At 37.1% G+C, this 24,492-nt stretch overlaps 2 protein-coding genes across 14 annotated transcripts in view; one reads left to right on the top strand and one right to left on the bottom strand.

The window, feature by feature from the left end:
- Window positions 1-14,141, top strand: part of ank2a (ankyrin 2a, neuronal) — a 121,483-nt gene extending 107,342 nt beyond the window's left edge. Inside the window, exons 40-51 of one of the 2 annotated variants that reach the window (XM_056461465.1) lie at window positions 24-101; window positions 185-316; window positions 431-571; window positions 677-878; window positions 987-1,059; window positions 1,388-4,285; window positions 6,340-6,429; window positions 6,911-6,994; window positions 8,344-8,508; window positions 9,004-9,177; window positions 9,789-9,880; window positions 12,296-14,141. In XM_056461465.1, coding sequence (XP_056317440.1) covers window positions 24-101; window positions 185-316; window positions 431-571; window positions 677-878; window positions 987-1,059; window positions 1,388-4,285; window positions 6,340-6,429; window positions 6,911-6,994; window positions 8,344-8,508; window positions 9,004-9,177; window positions 9,789-9,880; window positions 12,296-12,461 — 4,295 coding nt within the window. In that variant the 3' untranslated portion in view covers window positions 12,462-14,141. The remainder of the gene's footprint in view (window positions 1-23; window positions 102-184; window positions 317-430; window positions 572-676; window positions 879-986; window positions 1,060-1,387; window positions 4,286-6,339; window positions 6,430-6,910; window positions 6,995-8,343; window positions 8,509-9,003; window positions 9,178-9,788; window positions 9,881-12,295) is intronic. The other variant, XM_056461455.1, reaches the window with a different exon arrangement.
- A 2,067-nt stretch (window positions 14,142-16,208) lies between these two features.
- camk2d2 (calcium/calmodulin-dependent protein kinase (CaM kinase) II delta 2) overlaps window positions 16,209-24,492 on the bottom strand; it is a 74,935-nt gene continuing 66,651 nt past the window's right edge. For 10 of the 12 annotated variants that reach the window (XM_056461380.1, XM_056461388.1, XM_056461345.1 and 7 more), the window contains 3 exons: window positions 24,244-24,338; window positions 20,543-20,771; window positions 16,209-17,715 (listed from right to left, as the gene is read on the bottom strand). In XM_056461380.1, the coding sequence (XP_056317355.1) occupies window positions 17,712-17,715; window positions 20,543-20,771; window positions 24,244-24,338 (328 nt within the window). In that variant the 3' untranslated portion in view covers window positions 16,209-17,711. Of the gene's footprint in view, window positions 17,716-20,538; window positions 20,772-24,243; window positions 24,339-24,492 lie in introns of those variants that run through there. The other 2 variants (XM_056461353.1, XM_056461420.1) reach the window with 1 other exon arrangement.

Raw genomic sequence — 24,492 nt, 5'->3', positions numbered from 1 at the left:
TGAGCTTTGACTGATGTTTACAGTGGACTGGCATGAAGATGCAGATAGGAAAGAAGAGACTTTGGCCATCATTGCAGACCTTTTAGGATTTAGCTGGACAGGTGAGTCAGTATGATTTTCTTTTAAAGAAGGAAGTAAAATACATTAAGATACCTTTCCCAGTAAAATATTACTTCATTTTCAGAGCTGGCCAAAGAGTTGGAGTTTAATGAAGATGAGATTCAGCATGTGCGTGCTGAAAACCCAAATTCACTGCAAGAGCAGTCTCATGCACTCTTACAGCGCTGGGTAGAAAGAGAAGGGAAGCATGCAACTGGTTAGTCCTGCTTATATACTCCTTTGTGCGTGTGTAAAAAAGTGAAAAGTAAAATCATTGCATATTGAAATGCATTTCAATGAATATATTCCAATTATGTCTCAAATTCCACAGAAGACACATTGATTAAAAGACTTACTAAAATAAATCGCATGGACATTGTTCATCTTATTGAGATTCAAATGCACAAGTCAATTCAGGAACAAACCTCAAGAACATATGCAGAGATTGAAAGAACCCTGGACCACAGTGAAGGTATGAAAATGGGTTCTTGTTTTGCACAAAAGGATCCTAGATGCAATTATGTGAAGCTTAAAAAAGCTCTGATGAGAGTCACAATAGATGTTTTTGTTTTTGCAGCACTCTCCTCAGTCCAAGAGGATGTTGACAGTCTTCGGGTGGTGCGGAGAGTGGAGACCTCTCAAAGGCATCCTCCAGCTGTGTCAGAAGAAGACTTATCTGTGGCCTCTCTCCTTGACATTCCTTCATGGGCTGAAACAATGGGAAACACCCATTCAGAGAGCATTCATGGGGATCTTATGGAGGAACTGGAGATCAACCAGTAAGCTATTTGTTTAAATTTACATTTACAGTGATGATTACACCCAGTTGATTTGTCTTCTTGTAGTACACACCTAGTGATTAACTATACACTCTCAATTTCTCCTAGGGACAGCTTTACTAATCCATGGATGTTTCATGAGATCAAGACAGAATCCGCAAAGGAAGTAGAAGATGAAGAAGTAAGTTTGAGGCATTGTGCATTTAAAGGTTAACATCCCAAATTTTCTACCCCTAAGAAACCCTCCATGGGTGTTTTCTAGTTCCTAAAAAAATAAAGGTGAATGGATAGCTGAAGAATGTTGTTGCAGGACCAACAAAAGACATTGTCTTAACAGATGACTGCAGACTGCTCTCTCCTGACCTGCCCTAATAGACACAATAAAATGTTTCTAAAATGGTTATTGAATGTGATGTTTTGATTTGTTCTTTGATTGGTTATATAAATCCCTTCATTATCATCACTTTTCCCTTGTCATATTTTTCCATACCTCATAATTTATCCCATAGGTTTCAACAGCATCTGAGGAGGAAAATCAAGCTCAGGTTGACCTTTCAGACCATAAAAATGCTTGTCTCTCGTCATCACAAGTCAGTTTGAAAAGTCAGTCTGATGACCACCAACAATCAACAACGACATCTCAAAATGTCTTTGATTTCAGCCAGGTATCTATTGCAAGATTTTCATCTAGTGAAAATTCAGTTTTGTCAACAGCTGAACCTGGACAAGCAGTACCTGACCTACTGCAACACACTTCACCAGTGACACTAGAGGATGAAACACAGCTCCAAGAACCAATGTATCAAGATGAAAGTTCTGCTTGTGTTGATCAAGTTTCACCTGTATATGAAAAAAGCGATTTAGAAAGCAGTGAAAAATCATTAGATGCACAACTATTTGAATTAAATGGATCTTCAGACACCATGCAGTCCCTTTTATGGCGCGAAAATAAACCATCTAAAGCTGATGAACTGATTCCTGAGAACAACCAAATACTAGGCCAAAATATTAGTCCTTCAATTCCCCCTGATGCAGTTGAAAGGGAGGCTGATGAAGTTCTCTCACGCAGTGATGAAGTAAATCCAGTGGTTTCAAGTGTGACTCCAGACCTCATTAAGGGCTCTCCAGATTCAGATCAGGTATTTTTTACTCCTGATAAGTTTATTGATTTGAATCCAGTGTCATCAATGCAAAGCAACATAGTAGTAGAGCAAAGTTTTGTTCAGTCCCCTCCTGCAGCTGGCTCAGCATCACTGGAGTCACCTATCTATGATGACATCACAGTTTTAAATCAAAAACAATCGGATACCAACACCTTATCACAGGAACTTTCAGAGCCTGATGTTGATACTAGGAAAGAACAGCAAACTTGTGCTCATGAACAGGAGCCATATCTGCAGTCATTAGAGTCTCCAGAGCAAAAACCAGAAGCCTTAGGAGACCATTGTAATGTCCAAGAAGATAGATATTGTCCTGGTAAAGCAAGAACACAATTAGATTCAACCACTGATGCTTTTATTGATGACTGTCAGGATTTTAAGAATGAACTGTTGTCCCAATCTGAGACTGACCAAGACACATGGATTGAAAGGGGAACTGCACAGCTGAGGGAAACCTCTCCTTTCTGCTCTGACCTCAGTCAACAACCAGAAGCATTTATGTCTTGTCAACATTTTGACTTCAGGGAAATGTCTTCAGAACTTGGAACAGAAACCAATAAGCAACCAGTTTCACATGAAATAATGGCAGCCAGAGAAATAAAACGACCACAGTCTGAATCATTACTCTCTGGTGCAACCCAGCAGAAAAAGCATACTGAACACTGTCTCTCTGAGTCATCTGAACCCTTGGTACTCAATCTAAAGATTAATTCAGCACTTGAGAAAGCGGTTTCACAAGAGGAAATACAAGCTTTACCGTTGTCTCGGGATGGCAGTGACAAGGCTTTACCTTCCAAAGAGTCTAAACGTCTACTCTCAGACTCAGTTTTGTCTTGCGCAAAATCCCAAAAATCACAGGAAAAACATTCTGCCCGTTGTCTCTCTGATTCTTCTGAAACTTTGATGCTTGATGAACTTAAGAAAACTGATCATACAGTCATCTCAGAGTTGAGTGTTTCAAATCTCACTGCAAGATCCCAAGATACATTCACAGGGGAACAACAATCAGTGGTTGAAGAAACATTAGTGGAGTCACCTAAATCCCAGATTGATCTGAGTGAACATGCACAGTTTTCTCAATCTGAGACTGGCCCAGACATGTGGATTCAAAGGGAAACTACACAGATGAGTGAAACTTCTTCTTTGTGTAGCTCTGACCTCAGTCCACAAACACCAGAAACAGTCATAACTTGTCAACATTTTGACTTCAGGGAAAAGTGGTCTGAACTTGAATCAACAGGTGCTATAAAGTCTGATTCCAAGGGGGCAGTGGAATCCAAAGGTTTAAGACGACCTCAGTCTGAATCGATCATCTCTGGAGCAACCCAACAGTCAGAAGAAAAGCATACTGACCGCTGTTTCTCTGAGTCCTCTGAACCCTTGGTAGTCTCTCTGAACATAGATCCGGCACTTGAGAAAGCTGTTTCCCATGAGGCCATACTTGCTTTGCCACTGTCTCAAGATGGCAAGGTCTTACCTTTAAAAGATTCCCAACGACTACTGTCAGACTCAGTTATGCATGGTTCAATATCCCAAAAAAACGAAGTAAATAATTCTGGACCTTGTCTCTCTGACTCGTCTGAGGACTTAGCTTTTAACATGAGTTCAGCACCTGAGGAAATTAAGAAAGCAGTTCAACCAGAACAACCAATATCTGATCAAACAGTCAACAATGAGGTGAGTGTTTCTTCAGTTACTGCAGTAACCCAAGACATGTTCATTGGGGAACAACAATTAGCAGTAAAAGAAACATCACCGGACTCACCTAAATTTCAGACTTATCTGAGTGAACATGATGACTTAAAAGCCAGTGAGATGCCAAAAGCTGAAAAACCAAAGCTTGTTGGTGTAATAAGTACTGACCAACAACATGAAGACTCAGATCTTGAGAGTTTTTTTGACTGCAAACAGACCATCTCAGATTATTCTGAAGCAGAAGATGATGAACATTGGAAAGGCACAATGACACTTAATGATCAATTCTTAACATCAACCATTCATGAGCTACAAAACACAAATGTCAGAAGTCCCTCAACCCTTCTAGAGCCTGACGAGAGCCCTTGTTGGTCAGTCCAGTCATCAGATAGTGAAGATTTTGAGGACTCTCAGATCATCCATGAACCCAGTGATGAGGCTAAAGTGAGAGACTTTTCAAGCAAGGATAGTCTTAAAACTTCAGCACAAACTCCTCAAGAGCTTCCTCCTAGAGGAGGGGCTGAGTATAATAATGATGATGATCTAAGGAGGGTAAGCATCATCAGCATGACATCCCCTTCCCCATATCCTTCTCTGATCTACCCTAATCCATTTCCCACTAAATGAGTTTGCTGAAGGGATGGTGTTTGGTTCCTTTGATTAAAAAAATTCACTAAATAGGTTGATTTTAAAACCTGAAAAAATATTGACTTACTGTACCAAAAGTAACCAAATAAATAAAAAACATACTGTCATATTTAGGCCTTAACACCATCATGATCACTGTCAGCTTGTTCAGATAGTGCTGATGCATGTACTATATTTATGACATTAGAAGGTCATATACTTAATATGCAGGATTTTGCAGCAAGATATAACTGTACCATAATTTCAAGAGTTCACACATAGCTGATGATTTATAATAAGCTTGTTTGGCATGCTGTCTCGAAAGAGAGCCCTGAGCTCAAAGGATTCTCGAGCCCAGGGCTCCCTCTCGTTCGCAGGGTGAGAGGGGAGATTGAGCTCAGGTAGATCTCAAAAGCTCCCCCACTGATGTGGCTAAAGGTAAAAATACTGATGCTGGGAGCTAGACTATGGTGCCCATTTGGCTTAGTCGGTTTACGTATGGTGCATGTTTTTGAACGGTGGGAGGAAACCGGGGAACAGAAGAACATGCAAACTCCACACAGAAACGCCAACCGGCCCGGCGAGAACCAGAGCCGGTGGTGTTCTTGCTGTGGGGCAACAGTGCTAGCTACTGGGCTGGCATGCCACAAAATCTAGGTAAAGTGGGGAGGAGAAGGGGAGGAAGGAGGGTTTCTTCCAGATGAAGATGGTTGTGGAGTGAAGACTGTGCCCTGCAGGCACAGGATGTCAACATGACATCTTATTGACAATGTACCCCAAAGTACCCCAGCATCGTGGGGACGTTGGATTTTGTTCGAAAATGAAAATCAGGTTGATATCAGAATGCAGTGTCAGGCGAACATCAACGTCTAACATAAAATCAACCTAAAATCAACATCTAATCATGTTACACCTTGTCGTTGTGTGGACGTTACCACTATGACATCTATCAGACGTTGGATTTTGGTCGCTTTCCAACACAACCTAAAATCAACCAAATATCAACGTAATTTAACTGTGATTTTTGACGTCAAACTAACATTGTCCTTAGACGTTGGCTAGATATTGAATTTTGGTCACCTGACGTCATGACCTAAATCTAACCTAATATTAATGTCTAAAGCTGCGGTCACACCGGGCTTTGTGTGTGCGAAATTCTGTCGTGCGGTGCTGCAAAAAGGGGCGGGATAAAACAATTTGTTTAGACATTAAAAAAGCAAGCGATTGCTCCATGTTTTAAATTTCTGTCCAGAGAGGTCCTATTTTGATCCTCGATCGGTCTCACACAGTCAAGTGATGCGATTTCGCAGGTCAGAGTTTGCACTGCACCGCAGCGACATGCGAAACTTGATGCATGACCCTGCGCTTCTGGTCTGACGCATTCGCGTGCATATGAATGGAAGTCTATGGGAGGAAAAGCCCAGTGTGACCACAGCTTTATGATGTTGTGCGCCTGCTGGGTGGTTATTTATAGTGACTTAGGAACCATCTGATTGAAGGATAATGTATTAGCTAATGCGGGACCGGCTGTGGTCAATCATAAGCACGTGATCCTCTCTAAATTATTTTATAAATAAACTTCACATAAATTACAATTAAGTTTTTTAGTTCCCATAGACACACAGAACTTGTATAATTGATTGCTGTTTTGAAGTAACTTGGCAGATAATTGTGTAAATTAACCATATATATATATATTTTTTTTAATAATGCATGTTGTGTCGATAACAATGTTTTGTTGCCTGATCTTCTAATCTCTTTTTTGATAAAAAGGAATTGGTATGTAATGTGTTTCAGTTATTGATCTCGATAATAAATTACAAATTGTAGTAATGTTAATGTTTTTTAAAGAGGGGGCAACATTACATTCATTTCTAAAATGTATTTATCTAAACATTGATCCTTTTATATTTCATGCACATCTCAATCATACAGTACTTGCATGTTTTTTCATACATACTGTTGAATCTCCTGGTCAGGAGATTGAGGATGCATTAGGTATGCTGTCGGATAGCTCTGATGAGGATGTGCTGACCACCAGAATAGTGCGAAGGAGAGTAATTATTCAGGTACATCTGTAGCTTGCTCCGTTGTGGAGGTTAAGTGTGAAAGCTGTTGTTTCTTGTCATACACTTGTTGTGCATCCATGGATGGCAAGATTTACAGAGTAACCTATTGATAATTTAGTTTGATCATTTTTAAATATAATTGTACATTTTTTTTCGGAAACTCACACAATTTTAGAATCCTGCATTTTCAGCTGTGACTTAACCTGCCTGCTTTTCAATTGTTAGTAAAAGTTGTCCATTTTAAACTTGGAGCCTTACTCCCCTACACTATATTTCTGAAGTTGAAGACCCTTGACAATTACAAAATGTACAACTTTTACATGAATTGTTATTCTTATAACACTGGACGAATATTTTCAAAATTATTTATTTTTTGCTAACCCTAACCTTTACCCAAGCCAGGGCAGCTGTTTCCTCTTATGGAGAACACTGCTTTAAGGGGCATGACATGTACTGATTGTGTGTCTGGTTTCTTGCATAGGGTGATGATGTTCCAGATATTCCTCCACAGTCAGTAACAGAAGAGCAATACACAGACGCTCAAGGCAACTTGGTTGTGAAAAAGGTAAAAATCTAAGATATGCAAAACATGTAAACTTTCCACCATACATTTTAACCTTACCTATAACCCTTACATTCATCTGTCCTGTCATCCATCCATCTTTTCAAGAGTTCAAACTTAGATATTGCTTGATAATAATAACAGGTTTGGCATGCTGTATCAGGAGAGAACCCTGAGCTCAGAGATAATTGAGCCCAGGGCTCCCGCCTGGTCAATGAGTATGTAAGGGGGTATGAGATCAGGTAGTCAAACAAAGATGAGGGAGTAATGTTAGTCGGGCTATTTATAGTGAGTTTGGAATGATCCAATTGGCTTACTAATGATTACAGATGACCAGCCGCTATCATCATACCATGTGCTCCTCTCGAAATTAGTTTGTGAAACTTCACTTCATTCATCTATCTTCCATTCATTCCATCCACTTACCTTTTTATTTATCCATTCAACCATCTGCCAATCCATCCATCCTTCAGGCCATCCATCCATCCATCCTTCAGTCAGCCAATGTACCTATCCTTTAATCCATCAACCCTTACATCTAGTCTATTCATTCATCTACTGGTTAATCTCTCCATTAGTTGTGCAGAAGGTAAAGATTCAAGATATGCAGAACACATACAGTCCCAAGGGGTACCCAAGGGGTTGTAATAAATTCAGGGTTTACTTTGTGTATTTACATATAGTGAAAAATTACCATGGGGAATAAATAGATTCGGGCTTGCCTGTATTTACATATTATAAACCCTCCACCATCAATCAAATATGTCAGGCCTTTAACCCTTACATTCATCTGTTCTATCATCCATCCATCATTCAGTCCATCCATCTATCCATTACCCCTCCTGTACTTTTTCCATTTATCCACCTTTAATCTGTCTACACATCTGTCCTTCCTTACATTTAACCTTTAATCATCTCTTCATCCATCCACCCTTAAATCCACCCATTTACCTAAACTTGAATCCATCCTACTTTTCATCCATCCATACACTCTTTACAGTAGTTCATCCATTCATCCAACTAATAATCTGTCAACACATCCATCCGCATAACCTTCAATGTAATGTCTACATATCTATCTATCCATACATCTACCTGTAAGTCAATTTATCCCTCCATCTATTCTTCCATTAATTTACACTTTAATCCATCCATCTACATAACATTTCATAAGATCATCATTTCCTCTATTCTTTAAACATTCCATCTATATATACCCTTTAATCCATTAATACTTTAGTCCTTCCATACATCAGTTTACCTATTTTTTTACTTACCTACAATATTAGTTTATTCAATAAAACATGTCCAATCAAATGTGTTACCCTTACTTTTTTTTTTTACCTACTCAGGTGACCAGGAAGGTGATTAGACGATGTGTGTCGTCTGATGGGGTGGAGACAGAGCAGGTGAGGGTGGAGGGCTCTGCTCAGCAGCCTGTCCATGTGGCTCTGGGGGACGGTTACTCCAAAGTAATAAAGAGGACAGTACTGAAGAGCGAAGGACATGAAACAGAGGTGTGTAATACTGCAGTGGCCTAATACATTCATTCATTCATTTTCCTTCGGCTTAGTCTCTATTTCAGATGTTGCCACAGTGTAAAGAGCCGCCAACTATTCCGGCATATGTTTTACTCAGCGGATGCCCTTTCAGCCGCATCCTAGTACTGGGAAACACCCATACACACTCATTTAGACACACACTTGTACACTATGGCCAATTTAGTTGATACAATTCACCTACAGCACATGTCTTTGGACTGTGGGGGAAACCAGAGCAAAAACACCACAAAAAACCACACAAACACAGGAAGAACATGCCAACTGGCCCAGCTGGGACTCGAAGCAGCGAACTTCTTGCTGTGAGGCAACAGTGCTAATCACTGAGCCACCATGCCACCCTAATACAATGATATGTAATCAAAATAAGCCAATTTGTTTCAATGTCATGTACACACTCACTGCATTGAGCCATTTTGATCAATAAAAGATGTGTATTTTGTTTAACTTCAGGTGACTTTCGATGAGAAAGACAGCATTTCGGCTTCAAGGGGGGAGTCTGCTGCTGGTCAAGAAGTCAGACAGATGGTCCAGACAACGGTGGTACATGGAGAGCAGTTGGAAAAGCATGAGGGGAATCCATTCCTTGCCAGAGACCTGCCCTCTGCTCGGGATGACTTCACCCAGGTGAGCTGCCAAACACAGCAGCCATTACTTACATCTTTACTACAAAGTGTTTGGAGGATTAGCAGTTATTTTAGGGAGAATCTGGCTGTAATGATTTTTTTTTAAAACCTAACAAAAACTTCTGGCTTATGTTACATTATGTAATCAACTGGGATAGGGATAATATTATATAGATGTTATGATGTTCCATATCTGTGATGAACATTTGTTTTAGCTATTATAATATGTTTTAATAATACTATTTTAGAATTCTGTGATGGTTTAATCAAACTATTAAAAATACAGTATTACAGCATTCTGTCTTAGAAATAAAGACAGTGATTTAACTTTTTTAAGTTTTAAATATTTGATACGATTCCAAAGTAGTAATATGAATTACTATGAATAAAGTAAAATATAAATATATAATTTATATGATTTATAAGATTTAAGTACTATGAATTAATTTTACAGTAGTAATATGGTATTATGGTGTTTTAAACCATGGGAGCCATGGGAGTTTAAGGTATATTCTGCTGTATAGTCCATCACACACAGAGTTTCTCCATGAAGTTTGCCCTTTTTTTCAGGGTTCCTTTATTGTTAATGTGGTATGTGCCTCATTCCCTTAGGCTCTAAGCTACTTTGGAGGTTTTAGGAAGGTGCAGATCCCTCGAGTTGTAGAGCAGGATATACTGCAGCCTAATGGATCTGTGATCAGGAGGTTTGAGAGACGGGCATGGTGTTTATGTGCATATTAGTGTGAAAATGTGTGTGAGGGGGAAGAACAAGAAGGAAAAAAATGTATCTACTCCACATTTAGTGTACTTGAAAGTATTTTATGCACATCCAGGCTAGAAATAGTTAAAAGATTGATATTCAGAAATGTTATTGCTATTATATATATATATATATATATATATATATATATATATATATATATATATATATATATATATAATTGTGCATATTAATATATAACACAGGGTGATACAAAAAGAATACCACAACTTTGAAAATCTGTACCAGAATCAGAAAGAGCTTTAGAACATACCTATTGCCAGGTATGTTCACATATTTGTTTTATTTGAATTTGTTTTAGTGACAGAGCTGACAGTGCAACAGAATTACAAAGACAGGACAAAAAACAGATAATAAATGTATAATGTATAATAAATGTTTAAAAATAGAAGTAAGTAGTAAATGCAAATGTACAAATTGTCAAGTGTATGTAGGGGTGTATATTACTATATACACCGTTATGTGTGCAGCTGTTATGTGCAAATTGGCACGTAAAGTATGTTGTTAAATATCAAGTATATTGTCCATCATGTTATTTAATCAAAGAAACATGATGGAACCTTGTGTAATAAATCAATGTGAAGAGTACTTAATTAATCAATGTGAAGAGTACTTAACAAAGTGAAGAGTACTGAATTTTTTTTCAGTAGAAAGCAAGTACATAAATGTTCAATATGACCCCCTCCACAGTGACTTCAACCCGAAAGTTGTGATATTCTTTTTGAATCACCCTGTATATTTTAATATTAATGCTGTGAATGCCAAAATACCAATGTTAAGACTTCAGTAATAATTCTAATATGCTAATTTGGTACAAAATAGACACTTCTAATTATTACAGCAATATTATAATCACATATAAACTGATGCATTTTTTTATTCAGAAAAAAACAGCATTCAGTTTAGTAACAATTCGCTAATTAAATGCACTTTTCAATATTGATGCAGGTAATGTCATGATTTTGCAGTGATTGTCTTATTAGTGTAGAGTTGTTATATTTGACATTGATGTGTGCATATTTATTAAAAAAGCATGTCTTTACGTCGTATTTCTCTCTAATAACATTTTCTCTCTGTCCATCATGGATGTATACCAGTAGCAAAATTCATTTTGAAATGTAATATGAAAAACGGCAATGAAATATGTAAAATGACAACATATTTCTTTATTTATATGTGCATTCTCCATGACAAATGTGCAAAGTTTGGTGGAAAAAAAGAAAGTCAAATTATGTAATTTAGATTTGCCATTTGCAACCATAGTTTTAATATATAAATTACATACAAATTTTAATTTTGCTAAATTACACAGAAAATAAAATACCCTGATTTATATGATGTGTGTAACATCAAAGCAGAAATGGTAGCAAAATTATAATTTCAATGTTATTTGCCCTAATTGCATTTAGACTCAGGGTTAGGAAAAGTAGGATTGCATTTTAATCATTACACTGTGGGATGTTTGCAGCAAGTTTCAGTGTTTATATCAAAATGCATTCTGAGCCAAATATATGGCACAATTTCCATTTTAATTTTTAATGAATACATTATAACATGTTAAGTGGAAGTAACTTTATCCCATTTCCACTGAGTGGTAGAATATTACGGTTTGCTTCGGTATGCTATTATGGCCATTTCCATTGTCAAAAGGTACCAAAAAGTGAACCGTATCGTACCATGACAAATTTCTATTGGTACCCTTTTGGCAGTGGAAACGCAAGCCTGATAAAGGTGACTCGTACCGACCTGTACTGTACCGTACTGTAGCATTCAGTGGAAACGATAATTAACGATAATTAAAAAATTGGCCAGTTAACTAAGAAATCATTTAACCAGTTTTTCTTAAATATACTTTGCCATGTTACATATTGCATTGCCATTCTGCGTATTACATTTCAAGAGTTCCCACTTAGATATGCTTGGCGTATAAAGCAGGTTTGGCATGCTGTCCCGGGAGAGAACCCTGAGCTCGGAGATATTTGAGCCCAGGGCTCCCGCCCTGTCGATAAGCATATCAGGAGATCCGAGATCAGGTAGGTCTCGAGAGCTCCCCCTTTAGAAAAGCGAGGAAAAGGAGGAGATGGGGTGGAGGGCGGGATTCTTCCAAACGAAGATAGAACAGTAGGGAGAAAATGATCCATTTATAGTAAACTAGGATCACTCTGATTGGATTATTACTGATTACAGATGAGTGGCCAGACGTGCTCAATCATATCACGTGCTCCTCTTGAAATTAGTTTATGAAACTTCACTTCAAAACGAATTTTGCAACTGATATGCTTCCATACATCCTTCTCCTGACTCTGGTATTTGTAAAAGACTGATCGTTCTTTCACAGGACGAGGATGCAGAAGTCTAGAACCCACAGGAGGTCAGCAATGAGGGATGCTGGGGGACAGAAGCGGGTCTGTGTGGAGCGGATAGACGATCGGTCTGAGCCCCATGACAACCTACAGCATCACCTCCATCACCTCATTCACCGTTACTGTGCCCAAAACGACTGAGAGGAAAGAAGTGCGAGTTTATTAAAGGGTGCGATGCTTTCCCACTTCATTTTCCTCTCCAGACCTCCATCGCTCCTCTCTTTGAGCCTGTCCTAACCACTCCTATGCACCACGCTCATGCAATCCCAGAGTGCACTTCACTCCTGCCACTTCCAGTCTTCCTGTCCAGTCAATCTGGATGTTTGCCCGGTTTAAGACTATTTTATCAATCCTAACTCTCCGACAAGTGTTGTTTCCGTCTTTCATAGTGACCAAAGGGTATTCTTTCCTTTCCTTTGCTTTTTAACTCCCTCGGTTATTGAAATAACGAACACAGCACCGAAAATAAATCACAATAACCAAAATGTTTTTATTAAAAAAATTAAGAAAAATACTTTGAACATTTAAGCTTGAACTAACAGAACCTGTACTGCACTGCCTATCACGACTATTGAATATCATTGCATTATATCGCCACATCATGCCATGCTCTTTTGATCTCAACGGTTGAGATGTCTGAACTTCTTGCCTTCTTTATCAGCTGTTGGGGTATCGTGTGTCTGTGTATTCTGTCCATGGAGAGTATATAATATGCATTTTTAAAATGACAGTAGATCACATTAGTCACCTCTAAAAGGATATTAGCAGGCATGCTTAGCTAGCCGCAGTCACTTACTGTATTGAAAAAAAAACTTTCTATGGTTAGACGACTGTCATTTTTCTGTCTTTTTTGTCTCACCCTTCTTGTGTCTGTGATCTGTAGCGATTCTAGTCTTCATCGACATCATCTCTAGAGTTTACACATGTCAGTACAGCTTTGTTTGTAATAAAACACACGCTTCGGTTTTCAAGTTACTTTTGTAGTAATTTGGCGAGTATTTCAAGAGGGACTCAGGAAGCAAAGGTGGAATCAAAATCAAATGATCGGTTAAACTTATAACTCTATTTTAAACGCGTTGAGTGTGTGTGAAAACAGAAATGTGATTTAAAAAAAGTATATTATTTTTGTTTTGTACATATTGCTATCAATTTGCGGCAAGGAATCTTGCTCTGAGGTATTTGAATGACTTGAATTATGTTATTGATTTGGGAAGTGAGCATTAAGGATGTGTGTGTGCGTTTTTTTTTTTTAACAGAAACTTTTATTTTGATGTATTTTATTTATATACTTTATCTGTGTCACGAAACAAGTGCAGCAGAGTGCAAATGATTAATATTATTTAGGATTCACCAAATCACTGTTGGCTTCTGTTGAGACTGCTGGGAAAGAGCGTGCCATGTGATGTTCTAATTACTTTTGTGGGGGTATTTAATGCAGCTGTGTTAGCAGAGGTTGTAGTTTTTTTTTGGTGCTGATCTGAGACCAGCTCTGCTGTTCCCCTATCTCTTATAATAATTTGGCTTTGGGAAGCTGGTCCTGGAACAGCATTAAAAGTCATCCTCTAACCAGAGCAATGTCATTAAGTTGAACACTTCTACTACTTTCACTGTGACTGGCCCACGTTTGATTTACTGAATCCGCATTCTATGTCTGTGGAGATAAGAATATGCATATAAATATATATAGTATATAAATATCTATCCATAAAGGCATGTATTAGTTTACTATATGACTTTTAAAAAAGACATTTAAACACTATACCATTGGCTGCAGTGTGTGTTTATGGCTGAACGAGAATAAAAGTGTATAAGTGTCATAAACTTTGTGTCATGGTTGTTGTTTGGTTTTTTTGGTTACACTTTATTTTTATGGTCCCATTCAGACATTCTGTTATGTAGGTAGCCTAATGTGTAAGTAATATAGCTAAACTACTTGTTTGTAAAGTTTGTAATGAGACAATGAAGCTTTATTTGAGCAAACCAGGTGAGTAAAAACTATTCAAATTATCAATTTAGGTGTAACTACAGATTCAGAGATAAGTTTGCACCCAATTAAATGATTCTGGGCAAAAATATGTACTTACAATTTAAAATGTACTTTCCCAGACGACAAAATACTGTAGTAATGTTAAGTAAATACTATAATAAAGTGTATTATACTGAGTATATTATAATTTTTACAACAACGTGTTAATGAATGCTACAGCATAATGTAATAACTACCGTGATCTTGTAAACATAATAATATTGAAGTACTTTAGTTTTTTACTACAGTAAACAATTGTGTATTGTATATATAGTTGTAAAAAAACTACAGTATATATATATATATATATATATATACAGTACAAGGTCATTTGACTATAGTTTTTGTATTACCATAGCAGCTAGAGAATTACCACAAAAGATTAATTCAGGTAAATACTATGGTGGTTCATAAATACTATAGTTTTTACTACGTTATATAGTACTTTTCATGTGGGTTAGTATTATAAATGTGAAAATACCCAAGAAAAGCAAACGGCTGAAGTATAAGGTAGACTCAATGAGAAGTACACATGTTTGCAAACCTACCTAAAGATACAACCAATAATTCCGATTAGAGCGATAATGTGGAGAATATTGTTCTTGTGTTGAGCCAAATGAGCCTTGCATCTAAAAATAGAGCAAGGGTGTTCCTTTAGTGATATTGCTTCGACTCACGCTGAAAATGGCGGACGTGAATCAACAAACTGAGGATATGGTGACGCGCCTGTCAATCAATATTGGTGGGCGGGGGGACCGCACTCCTATGTCAAGTTGCGGTCGGTCTGAAAACCGCTTCAATTGGTCCACTGTTTTTATGTTGTTAAATTGAAAAAAGCACTGGGTGTGCTTATATCACCCCAATATGACGTTCTATACACCATACATGCACACATGTCTGTCCAAACAGCTTGAAAAGTAATTTTTTTCCATAGGTGCCCTTTAAAAGTAGTTTTTTGTCCTAACCAACACCTCGAATTGATATATTAGAAACGGCTTCTATTTCTCACAGTTGAACAACAGAAAACTGACAATGATCACCTCAGGTACACCTCATGAGCTTTAATCAGTGTTAAATGCTAACAATGTGAGTTTGAATGTCATAAATGCCATTTATTGCCATATACTGAAAGCAGCAGCAGATAGTTCAGATCTTGAAAATAAAATAAACCATTTGAAATTTAACTTTAGAACTAAACTCATATCAGTGATTCAGCATGTAGCGTACATTTAGAGAGGTTTAATATGTGTTAATTAGATTATAAACCTTACCGTTTCACAAGTGAGGGCATATTCTGTGCTTCTGAATGACTGTGTTTAAATTTGTCATGTTTCATCTGGAGCAAACAGCCAAATTGCTTCTTGCTGTAAATATTGTCACACGGCATGTTGTTAGGACACAGGGTTACAATGTAACCTGCTTACCTAATGTTTATATTCGTAATATTTATATTATTTGCTTATTTATAACCTCAAGTGGAACTCTGAATCTGTGTTTCAATTCGGAGTCTGCTACTGTCCACCAGACGTCACATTTTGGTTACGGACGCATGCTTTGAGAGCCTTTCTGAATGAATGAATGAATGAATGGAATACGTATGTGAAATGCAAGAGTGGAACTTATTGGTTCTCACATGTCAAGCAAGCATGGCTGAAATTACATGACAAAATGTGTTCTGAACAGAAAATTACATGAAGACGAGTTATTAATTAAACAGTTTCATTTTGGGTTAAACTAACCTAATACTCTAGTAGGCTAATCTAGATGTGTTAGTGGAAAATTTCCTTAACAGATTGTCTAACGCTCCCTTATTTTGTGTTTACTGTATGTGTTGATAGAAAGCTGACACATGACAAGAAACGTACAGTACATATCACACCTTTATTGTATTTTTCATTAAATATGTTGATTTGCTAGCGCCACCATGGCAACAAATTATGAAGTTCACATCCTCATATTGGCGTTGAGGTTCTGTAAGTATCAGCAGAGGAAATGTCTTTAAGAAGAGAAAAAGGAACATGGAGAAACGGAAAGTACGGTGTTGGCATAGTCCAGTAGTGCTGAGGTTTTTCCTCAAGGAAGACCGTTCCATTCCGACATCGCTCTCTATGACATCATCTTCCGATTAAGTGGCGCACGGACACAATGTCGCCACTAGGGGCAGTGTGCATGCTTGAAATTCAGACTCGTTCGCTTTCGCTCTTCTTGCCATAGATGAAAATAATGTCGGGAGAAATCAAAAGCACAAATATGCGTGAAAATGATACATGTAGTTTCTCGTAAGCTACTTATATTTCGTTTTCTCATACAGCCATGATATAAAGTCAAAGGATAATATTTTCACAGCCACTCAATATAGGAAAATTAAGCTACATAGATCTGAAAGTAGGGTGATACTTATAGATATGTCGGGTTGTAACGATGAAAATCGCTATCATCATTACCGTATCAGAGCCTTATGATATCGATAGAAATAAAACTTTGATAAGGAAACCATGAATTACACAACATAAACAAGAGCTGAAAGAAAACAATTCCCAGCATGGTCATTCAGAAAATAGTCCTCCATGCATTACCCAATGCTTGTCAGTTTGATGTATCGTATATGCTACATTCTCTTTGATATCTGTGTGTTGTTGTTTTTTTCTTCTCATATTCTATGACATAAAGGTAAACATACAGTCCATATTAGTATTCTGCAGTTCTCTTAAACCAAGTTAAACCAAGTAAGAGCCAAACATTGTATAAGCTAGCGAATATAAACAAAGCTTTATGACGGCAGTTACTAAAGTTTTCAATTTTGCTGTAAGCCAGAATTTAAAGTACATATTTTTTAAAAGTTTCTTAAAGTTTCTTTTTTTTTTAAAGATTTTTATTTTAGCGTTTTTTTATCTGAACGATCACGACATATGTACATCACCAGAACAATAGCAAGCTCAATATTAACATTCTTATCTTTCAAAAGTTGATATATTGCACACACATAAATAGACATAAAAATACAGTACAGACTTGGGGAGGAAAGGTGATTCTCTTTACATATCTATACATTTAAAATGCATACCAAAACAGCTTAAAAAAAGAAAGAGAAAATCAAATGTTAAAAATACACTCCTTTTAATAATGTCCATATACTGTATGCGAATGGCCCACGGGTTTTCGTGATGAACTTTAGCAAAATGCTTGAACTCTCTGGTCCATGTGCGAAAAAACATGTAAACGACCCTCAAGGGGGAAGGGTGGGTGGGCGTGGTTATTGGGTGTGGGCGTGGCTTAGCAGACACACCTCCAGCTTGACTGACAGACGGTTGGGTTTTTGCTGATGGTTTCTCCTCAGTTGGGAAAAATTGAAGCTTAATATTCCATTAACTACAAAATATACACAAACACACATCAATAAAAGCTAGAAATCAACATGACATTCAGCATTATTTGATAGTCACTTTGCTTAGTGACCCAACTCTGTCCTGGAGGGTGGGTGTCCTGCAGATGTTAGCTCCAACTTGCTTCAACACACCTGCATGGATCTTTCCAACCCAGGCTCGTTCTGATTATGTACCCCTATATACATTTCTGGAGGGAGCAAAATATGTCCCAGGAGCTACGTTTTTTTGCAGTTGTTGTTTTTCGCGGATCCACTGGAGGCCGCTGTGTATGCTTTTTGAGATCTCAAGTATCTCTCGCGAGTGCCATTCGCACCTGCTCTTCTTGTTTAAATCCACCAGAAGCCGCTGTTGACTAACTCACTGACTGACTGACTGATCCCCCCCACCCTCCACCTTCCCTAAACCCAACCAATAATGTTTTGAAAAGCCTCTATTGACTCGCCCAACAACTTTCCTAAACCCAACTGCAGTGTTTTGAAAAGCAATCCAGAAAAAGAAAAGCCCCCTGATTTTTACCACATTTTCAGATTTTGCCACATTTTCACCCTGTTATTTACTTGTTTATTTTATTTTTTGGCTACTGTTTTCGTCTTGCCTGCTTCGTGGAACCGTTCTTCACCGGACTGGAACCCCGTCGTCACAGTCAACTCCACTCTGCATCTCAAGTCTGCCGACGTATGTGTCAAGCTACTAGACAAACTGGTAACAGCGGGAAAGTCGTCCACATGCAGGTAAGTGATCAGCTGTTTAGGGAGCTAAGGAATCATACCGCCCCGTAGCGTTCGTTTTAAAGATGAAATGCAGCCATACGTACTTCTGGCTACATAAAAGTATCTCCAGAAAAGTATATAGGGCTTTGTTTTCAGAATGATCAAATCTTGGATCTTTCTATACTTAGTAATGCCATGGTCACGCTAGAGTTTGACCATGCAAAATTCGGTCGTACAGTGCTGTGAAAAGGGACGGGATTAAACAAGATGATTAGACATTTAAAGAAGCGAGCGATTGGTCAATATTTACATTTTTTGTAGAAAGATATCATGTTTTGATCTTTGATTGATGTGATTTCGCAGGCCAGAGTTTACCAAGGTTGAACTTTGCAACACAGCAAACTGCGAAACTTGACTCACGAGCTTGCGTTGCTGGTCTGACGCATTTGTGTGAGTATGAATGGAAGTCTGAGGGGCTGGAAGAGGAAGTCTAAACTTTACAGGACACTGGCCCTCCAGGACCAAGTTTGGGCACCCCTGATTTAGTGCAAGTTCTAAGCCACTGAAAGCAAATGAATTTTTGTCTTCATTTACACTACCATTCAAAAGTTTGGGTTCGGTTTGGATTTTGTAAATGTTTGAAGAAAGTCTTATTCTCTTTCAGGATTTATAAATAAACAAATACAGTAAAATCAGTAATCCAGTGCTCAGCATAATTGAGTACACCCCATTTTGAAAATGAATATTTGTATCCATTTCTCAGTGAATAAAGGCAATGTATTTTGATGCATTTAAACAAAACAGATTTATTAAACAGATATATTTATTCAAATAATATTCTAGTCACAAAACATATTTAGAAATTGAAAGATAATACAATTAAATTCAAACAAAATATTGCAAAAAAAAATTACAACTTACAAAATTTCAACTACATTTTTTCTATTTTTTTGCTTCTCTTGTTTTTTCCTCTTTTTAAAATTAGTATTTAATATTTTTTTTATAACATATAAATTTGGGTGTACTAGTTATCGTAAGTTATTTTGTTAGGTAAGCTCCAGATATGGCTTCAGTACTGACTAATCTAATGTATATGCACAAATATAATATTACAGTATTTAGCTTACTATTAAAAATATAAAATTAAATGATTTGAGAGGGGTGTACTCATATATGCTGAGCACTGTATTAAATATTATTAGAATTTAGATTAGAAAGCATATTGGCAAATGTTTGGTGTCACATGATCCTTCAGAAATATTATTAATATGCTGAATATGTGCCAAATTAAAACAATTGTGTTTTGTAATATTTTATTAATTTGAAGATTTTTTAAAAAATATTTTAAACCTTACAAATGTCAATGTCATGAAGTGTATCCATCCTATAATAAAGAATTATTATCGTTATTAGATTATGATTATTATTATTATTATTGTAGCTAATTATTAACTTAATGACTCCAAACTTTTGAACAATTTTGAACTGAATGAATAAACTGTTATTCATTGACTCCTGAGATTGAAAACATATATTAAAAAAGACAGATTTAATAAATTAAATGCTAAAAACATTTTCAAGCTCCTTCTTGGAAAGGAGACTTTTTTGATCAACATTACCATATAGAGTTGAGTCAAAATGTCAATATAAGTCAAAATGATTAGCCCTCCTGTGATTTTTTTCTTTTCATTTTCAAATATTTCCCAATTGATGTTTAACAGAGCAAGGAATTTTTCACAGTATTTCCTTCTGGAGAAAGTCTTATTTGTTTTATTTTGGCTAGAATACAAGCAGTTTTTAATTTTTTAAAAACTATTTTAAGTTCAATATTATTAGTCGGCTTAAGCAATATATTTCTCGATTGTCTACGGAATAAACCATCATTATACAATTATTTGCAGAGTTACCATAACTAGTTAACCTAGTTAAGCCTTTAAATTCCCATTAAATTCATTATGTTTAGAAATGTGTTGAAAAAAAAAATATTTCTGTTAAACAGAAATTGGGGAAAAGAATATACAGGAGGGATAATAATTCAGGATGGCTAATAATTCTGACTTCAACTGTTCATGAACATTAGAGATGCTCTATGAGACTTACTTGATGGGCACACTGGGGGCTCCAGAGCGATGGAAGTGGATGTTCAGCCACTTGCCGTCTCGACGGTGCCAGACACGGGTCTCCTCCGACTGCATGGTGCGTGGCATCCCACTGCCGTCCATGTACTGGGTCAAGCGGATGTACGCAATACAGGCTGCATCCTCCCCGATCAGGTGCACATGAGGGTTCAGAAGGATAGTGTGTACAGGTTTGTTACCTTTGGACAGCGCTAAAGGGGATGACAAGAAGCACTGATCAAGTATACAGTTAAGAAAATACAGTTTTTAATGATGTTTTCAAGACTGTGTTTAGATACTAATTAACAGTTTGGCAAACAGCACAAACTTAAATTACAGAAGTTAAATTACACAAATAAAAGAAACTTGACTACTGTAAGCCTTATTCACGTTATATATTTAAATACTTTCTGAAAGTATGAAACAAACAGGCTAAACTATTGATTACATAAAGCACCACCAGGAGGGGGCACCAGTGAGCACACCAGAAAGATTTATTTTAATCAAAAATTAATTGTGATTAAGCGCATCCAGAATAAAAGTTTGTTTTGACACAATATATATGCCACAATCACCAGCGATCTAGCCTATGCAGATCGATGGAGAACTACATCTGCCACCATATGTAATACAACTCCCAGAGGTTTTTGCACTTACACACCAGTTCCTGATCCCCCTAATTACACACAAAGCTGTAGCCCTTGAAGATTAATTAGTAGGACTATAAAGACTCTCATTCACACACTCTTTGCTGAGTCTTGTTCATCTGTAAGAGAGCGCTTCCTTGTCCTGCCTACCATGGTTTTGACCTTTGCTTTGTTTATTGTTTTATGTTGTTCTGCCGCCTGTCCCGACCATTGGCCTGCTTTTATGGCTACGCTTTGGATTACCTGTATGCTCCAGTTTGCTCTAGTTTTGACCATTGCCTGCCTGACTAATTTGTTTAATAAAGCTGCTCGTGGATCCTCACCTCTGTTGTTCCTGACTCATTACAGTATGTGTTTGTACTGTGTATATTTATTATGTACATATAAACATACAGATTCATGGATATATTTGAGAAAATGTTTATATTTTGATATAATATATATATATATATATATATATATATATATATATATATATATATATATATATATATATGTGTGTATGATACAACTGATATATAAATTTGAATATCCATGTAAAAAAATGGTTTTGTACAGTTTTGTTTATATGTATGCATGTGTATCACATATAGATAATAAATATATAAAACACACACACATATATTATGTCAAAACAAACTTTTATATTGGATGTGATTATTCATAAATTAATATTTGCCCAGCATTTATTTATTCATTTATTTATTTGGTTAAAATTGTATGAATAATATGATAAAAATTAAATAAATGCTGTTGTATTTATTTAATCCTATTACAAGCATCGCTCATTTATTTTCCTTAATTTAAAAACACTAATATAATTGTACAGTGGAATGTGAAATTATAAAATAATAATATGGAGCACATTTGTGGATTTATGGAGTGGGAAACAAAGCAAAACTGAAAGCAAATCTTACTTTTTTGTAATACCTTTTGATGCTAATATGTTTAGACAGCATTGTGAACAGAACAAAAAATGTGTAGCGTACTATTTAAATAAGGGATTGCACTTTATTTTAAGGTGATTACCGTGTAACTATTCATTTAACTACTGAGAAATATTAATTAACTACAAGTACTTACATGGTTGGGTATACAATGTGGTTTGTTTAGGGTTAGTTACATGTAATTATGCATAATTCATTGTAATTACTATAGTAAGTGCATGAAACATGTATAATATATGATATTAAATTAAAGTGTTAACAAATAAGGCAATGTCTTAAATTTAATTTGTAATGTTTAAAATCATAAATTCAATTAATGAAAATTCAACTAATTGTAAAACTGAAACATTAAGAGGGTTTGTGCTGGTAAAAGCTGTATAATTTTCAACCCAGGCTCATTCTGAGAACGTAGTCCCGGGGACGTTTCTGGAGACCGCGAAATACGTAGCCGGGGGTACGTACGGCTGCATTTCATTTTTTTAAGCGAACGCTGCGGGGCGGTGTGACGCCGTTTCCTTCGGCGCTTGCCGGCCGGCCAGCCGGCCGCTCGCCTCCATGTGGAGAGCTTTCCCGCTGCAACCAGTTTGTCCGGTTAGCTCTTTGTGTACTCTGGCGGACTCGAGGCGCAGAGAGGGGCTGACCACGATGATGACGACGACCGGGTTCGAGTCTGGGGAAGAGCGGTTCCAGAAATCAGGTAAGAAAACAAAAACAAAATCCAAAAAATTAAGCGAACAAGTTCGTCACAGGGTGAGAATGTGGTCAAAATCCGAAAACGTAGTAAAAATCAGACGAGGGCTTTTCTTTTTCTGGACGGCTTTTGTGAATTGTCGTTGGTTGGGTTTAGGGACGGAGGAGGGTGGATCAGCCGATTGGCCGGTCGCACGGTCAATCATCCTGTCATCCAGGCAGACAGGCGGAAGGTCGTTCGACAGCGGCTTCTAGCGGGTTTACGCGAGAACGGCGCGGCGACACTATTGTCCTCTATAGAGCTGTTGAACCAGATTTTCCAATGGTCTTGTTATAACTGATAATTTTTGTGTCCCACTTTATGTTAAGTGACGTAAAAATGAACTTACACTGAAATTAAGAATTTGTTGCAATGTACTTATTGTGTATACATCTTAGTACTTAAATAACTTCATGTAATTAATTTCTGCAATTACAATGTTAACCATCCCTTACACCACAGGTGTCAAAGCCAGTTCCTGGAGGGCTGGAGCTCTAGTTCCAACTCTAATTAAACACACCTGATCAAACTAATCAAGTCCTTCAGGCTTGTTTGAAACCTACAGGTAAGTGTGTTGAAGCAGGGTTGGAACTAAACTGTGCAGGGTCACCTCTCCAGGACACCTTACACCATAACCCACACTTAAACCAACCCATACCACCAAACCTGTCCCTAACCCTACCCATATCCCACCTCAAAAGCACCAAAAGAGTTCTGGTTATGGATACATTATGAACACTTTTAGTACAACATATTTATATTTTCATGCAAGTTCAGAGTAGTTAAGGTCACTACAGCTACTAATAGCTGAATTCATTATACAGGAGAATTTGTCTCATATTTGATGAAGTCTTGATTAAAGACTGATTTTTGTTCCCCATTCATTACTGTGAAGCTGTTTTAAAACAGTCTGTATACACTTCCTGACAAAAGTCTTGTCGCCAATCCAAGTTTTTTATCCTGCTGAAGAATTTGCCCTCTCCTGTTATTTGCAAAGTAATGGGCAGTACAAATATCTTGATACCTTAGGCTGTTGATGTTGCCTTCCACTCTGCAGATTTCTTGCACGTCCCTATACTGAATGTAACCCCAAACCATGATTTTTTTCTTCACCAAACTTGACTGATTTCTGTGAGAATCTTGGGTCCATGTTGGTTCCAATAGGTCTTCTGCAGTATTTGTGATGATTGGGGTGCAGTTCAACACATTATTTATCAGAAAAGCCTACCTTTTGCCACTTTTCCAAATGATTAACTAGAAGTCAAGTTATATTTGTTGTTTTTACGACAAGACTTTTGTCAGGTAGTGTATAAATCGTTATATAAAGAAATCTGACTTCAAACATATATTTTCTATATACCATTTTCAAAGTAGAACCTGTGGAAATCATGCCCCTCCACCAGGTTTCCCAAAGCTTCAGGCTCAAAGGAAGTAAGACCAGGATCGCAAATCTTTCTGTAAAGAAAAAGACCAGAACGTAAAATAAAATAATTGTGTTCATTGGGAAAAACATTAATATAAAAGCAGCAGGAGCGCTCCACTTTTTAAATCAATCTGAAAATATGCGGCTGAACATCATCTGAGCTTCCTTCTGATGTTCAATCTGCCA

Source organism: Danio aesculapii, chromosome 1 (assembly GCF_903798145.1).
Source record: "Danio aesculapii chromosome 1, fDanAes4.1, whole genome shotgun sequence".
Lineage (NCBI taxonomy): Eukaryota > Metazoa > Chordata > Actinopteri > Cypriniformes > Danionidae > Danio > Danio aesculapii.
Note: the sequence above shows the minus strand (reverse complement) of the source record. Positions and strands in the feature narration are given on the sequence as shown.